At 33.3% G+C, this 4,382-nt stretch overlaps 1 protein-coding gene across 1 annotated transcript; it reads left to right on the forward strand.

The window, feature by feature from the left end:
• Positions 1-332: 332 nt before the first annotated feature.
• Positions 333-4,099, forward strand: LOC146535320 (venom allergen 3 homolog). The gene is made up of 6 exons (XM_085191771.1): positions 333-447; positions 802-920; positions 1,603-1,684; positions 2,220-2,407; positions 2,974-3,071; positions 3,868-4,099. The coding sequence occupies exons 1-6, from the start codon at positions 390-392 to the stop codon at positions 3,974-3,976; spliced, it is 654 nt and encodes a 217-aa protein (XP_085047897.1). The 5' UTR covers positions 333-389; the 3' UTR covers positions 3,977-4,099.
• Positions 4,100-4,382: the final 283 nt, after the last annotated feature.

Consider the following 4,382-nt stretch of genomic DNA (forward strand, 5'->3'; position numbering starts at 1 on the left):
TTATTGAAGAAGGTGAGGCAGGAGTATGGATATAGCATCATTTAAATTATTTGTATGTTTTTCTACTCCTACGATCAGAGTTACCTCGAGCGTTGAAGATGTGTCGCGTCAAATACAACATTTAGCTAATACTAATTAATAACACAGGCGGAGCCGCGGGTAAAAATTAATATAGTATAAATAAAAAGCCTTTCCTCCAAATATGTAAATGACATCTGAAATAATTTGTGAAAACAATCTCTTCCTAACAATAATTAACAATAAGTGAATTTATCGTGACTTCAGTAACAATTAATATTATGCTTTCACGTTTGACAATATATAAGATGTTTCACACGAGCGTAAACAATTTTCAGTACAACATTAGCTTCGTCAGGTGCTAGATAGATATGGCTACGAGAATTGCGTTTTTTCTCTTTCTATTATTTCAATTGTCACAAACCAAAGGTGCGTAATTCAAATATTTTGTATTAAATATATTGAAATTATTAATATTTAAAAAAAATTGAGGCAAATCCTAGCGTTGGGGTATAAGCGTGTGACTGTAAACGCCGCTAAGAAATTAAATATTTAATACTTTCATTTCTTCGTGATGGTGGTCTGGTGGTCTTCGTGGTGGTGGAATCTGGTGTCAAGTCAAAGCGCGGCGTTGATTTCCACCACTTGACACCCAATGCCTCCAGAAGCGGAAAGTGAGCGGATTGTGTGAATACTAGGCTCCCTCTGCCTACCCTGTTAAATGCGGGATAAAGCTTGAAGATATAAATTTAAAAAAAATATTTATATTAAATTATGTTACAGTTTTACAACTGTCATGTGCACAAATTCGCGAATTTGTCGACGGTCATAATGCAGATAGATTGAAAATTGCCAAAGGCGAAGTACCCAATCAGCCAGCTGCTTCTCTAATGAAATCCGTGGTAAAGATTTTAATTAATATTCAAGTTTTTTTTTAAATAAGAAGTGTAGATTTTTAAAATAAATTATAAGTAAAGTAAATTTGGCAGTGTTATTAAATTTTTTAACACTTTGATATTTCGTTGAATGATTTTATTTATAAAAAACAAATTTATATTATTACTCATTTTTGTATAAGACCTTATAAATATACAACAATTTGTAACTCTTATCATTAGTTAGTTATTTTGGGGGTTCACGCGGGGATTGTCCCCTGCGTTGCGTGAGAGGGACCTCTCACGGACGTCCGTCAGAGCTCGTATTTATTCTTCGTTCTCTCCATCTGGTGACACTGTTAAGACCATCCCAGGTCAACAGAAATTTAGCCCTTTTGAAATAAAAAAGAGAGAAGTTTTTATAGAGTGGGTTTACTCTCACTTGTAGGTATCGTTTATTTTTTTAACGTCCGTTCCTCATTTTCCGCCGAATTCTGCAGACATTGCGTGTTGAGTGGGGGAACTCAACGCCGCGCTTTGTCTCGAGAGCTGAAGGAAGAAATTAAAATATTAAATATTTAATTTCCTCGAGTGGGAATCGAACCCACATCTTTTCGCGTTTACAGTCACATTTTGTTATTCAAAAGGATTAAAAATCCTTTTAACTATTAGTAAATATTAATTCAAAAGTATAAAAAAATATTTTCAGACATGGGATATCGTGTTGGCGGATAAAGCCTCAAAATGGGCGTCGAAAAATAATTTTTCTCACAATCCAGATAGAGTTGATGGTAAGTTTATTTTAATAAGACTCAAAGATTTTTTATTTGAATATTTTTTATTTTTAAGTATTTTTTTATGAATTTAAACATACGAATTTTGAGGCCATTCATGGCGCAGGGGTACAATCATGCAATTGTAAACGCGACTTGTGGGTTCGACTCGCACTGTTTCATATTTTCATTTCCTCACTCTGGCAATACGCGGCATTAAGTACTGCCTCTCAACACGTAATGGCTTCGAAGATTTCGACAAAGGGTGGGGAACAGAAGTGTCTTAATGAGAATAGAGTGTTTTAACACTAGGTTCCCAGGTTCTTTCTGCCTACTCTGCTATATGAGGATGGTTATAGGTTAATTAAAAATACATATTTATTTTTTGCTTCACGCGTCTCGTGTACATACATACGATCTTCGTCCCTGCCAGTTTCGAGACTTTGGACAGACCTTGTCTTACAATACCGGGGATACTACATTGGCTTCATTGGTATCAACATTATTTCTAATTTAAAATTGACATAAGAACTTAGGTATATTAATTTTGTAGGTTCCAGAAGATTCACAGTAGGAGAAAATATTTTCAAGGTTTCCTCTACAAATGCGAATTTACAATTGGATATTCCATCTGCGATTAGTGCGTGGTTTAACGAACACAAGGATTACAAATATGGCCCCATATCGCCATCTGACTTTGATGGCTCAAAGAAAGCTGTGGGGCATTTAAATTACACGCAGGTATCCATACCTATATTATAAATTCGAAAGAATCTCTGTCTGTTTGTCTGTCTGTCTTTTACGCAATCAGGGCCAAACCGCTAATTTAATTGTGATAAAATACTCATATAGAGATACTTGAGGGTCTCGGGATGAACATAGGATACTTTTTTTTCCCATATTTGTAATATTTTCAATATATACCAATACATTAAAATAATTATTAATCTGACATGCAATTTATTCCGCCATGTTAATAACAACCGTCGTTGCTAAGCAACGATTTGCAAAGTTTGTTGTTAGAAAACGTAAAACTCATACAACCTTATAATTGTAGTTCATTTCATACAAAATGAGTGCATAGGTGTATGGAAACTTTAATTTGTCAACTTTTATATACAACATTGAAATTGGTATGGAACCATCGGTGGGCAAGTACGAGTCGCACATAACCGGTTTTTTTTTCAAAAAACAAAAAATCAGCTTCCCGCTGTATCCCGCACACAGCAGGGTAGGCAGAGGGAACCTAGTGTTTAGACACTCCTTACTAAAATGGTTATTACCTACTTACTTGTTGAATTTTACAGGTGGTGTGGTCCAACTCTATATACCTCGGTTGCGGAGTATCACAGAACAAGAATGGTAAAATGATGGAATATCTAGTAGTCTGTAATTATGGACCTGCGTAAGTATTTCTATTTAAATATTTATTCTAATTATGTGTTACAATATTTTCTAAGGTAAAATCTAAGATCAATGGTTATAGATTCAAATCTCAGAAGAATAGAAATTTATATTAATAATGTATTACATCGCAGCCGCGATTGAGGTGATGCAGTAGGATGTTTGTGGTATGAAATGGTTATGGGTTCGATTTCCACTCGGGGTAATTTATTATTCTCGTTTTCCTGTTTTAGTAATACAAAATGCGGTTTTAAATTTCGTAAAGATGTCACGAAACTGGGCAAATATAGAGAACAGAGGGATTTGACACTAGATCCGAATTATGAGACTATGAATAATACCATGAATAATAAACATGAAATAAAACTGTTGAAATGTGGGTCGGTCTTGACTCTCGCCATCTTCTCTTCCTTAAAATTTCATGATTGTAGGTCAAGGGGAACGTAACGTTAACAAACTTAAGTATTTTTTTTTTATACTTCAAATTTCCGCTTTCGAAATTTTTTCGGCACTTAGACCTGTATATTTGATATTAATTTCAACTTGAGATAAATGATCTTCACAGACGGATGACGGAAAGATCCTATAAGTGTTCCGTTTTTTTTTGAGGTACGAAACCCTAAATAAAACACTTTAATGATTTTACATTAATGTGTTTTACAATTATGACATTGCTCAACTGGCACGCTCGAAACGCCATATATCAAGAATTCAATTTAATTCAATTCAATTCAATTCAATTCAATTCAATTCAATTCAATTCAATTCAATTATGACATTACAATTTAAACTTACAGGGGAAATTTTATGGGCTTTCCTCCTTATAAAATTGGAACCCCCAGTAATGAACTGATGTGCGCCAAAGACTGCAGACGTCCTTACGGTGTTAAATGTCAAATAGCATAATATACGGTAATTAACAAATAAAATAAAAGCATATTAAATAACCGTATAATTTAATCAATAATCTTTATTTTACAATATTTATATAGTGTTTAGAAATAGTTGATATTTAAATAAAATGTTTACTCGTCGTTTATTTGTTTTTTAATACATACTAGTATATATAAGCCTATCCTATGTATATGTAAGCTTATCCTGCTCCTTACGTTAGTATGTGAGGTTGTGTTTTTTTTTTAATTTACGCAAAAACTACTGAACTGGCTTAGATTAAACTTTACAGTATTACAGCTTAGGAATACTTCAGAATAACACATACGCTACTAAGTAAAGATTTTGTATAATTTAAGCTATTTATGTAAATAAATATAACAATAAATTTAAGCGGGTAAAGCCGCTAGTAATGTATATA

This window comes from Heliconius melpomene, chromosome 10 (assembly GCF_056956725.1).
Source record: "Heliconius melpomene rosina isolate 202511_hmr_F chromosome 10, ASM5695672v1, whole genome shotgun sequence".
In the NCBI taxonomy this organism is placed as follows: Eukaryota; Metazoa; Arthropoda; class Insecta; order Lepidoptera; family Nymphalidae; genus Heliconius; species Heliconius melpomene.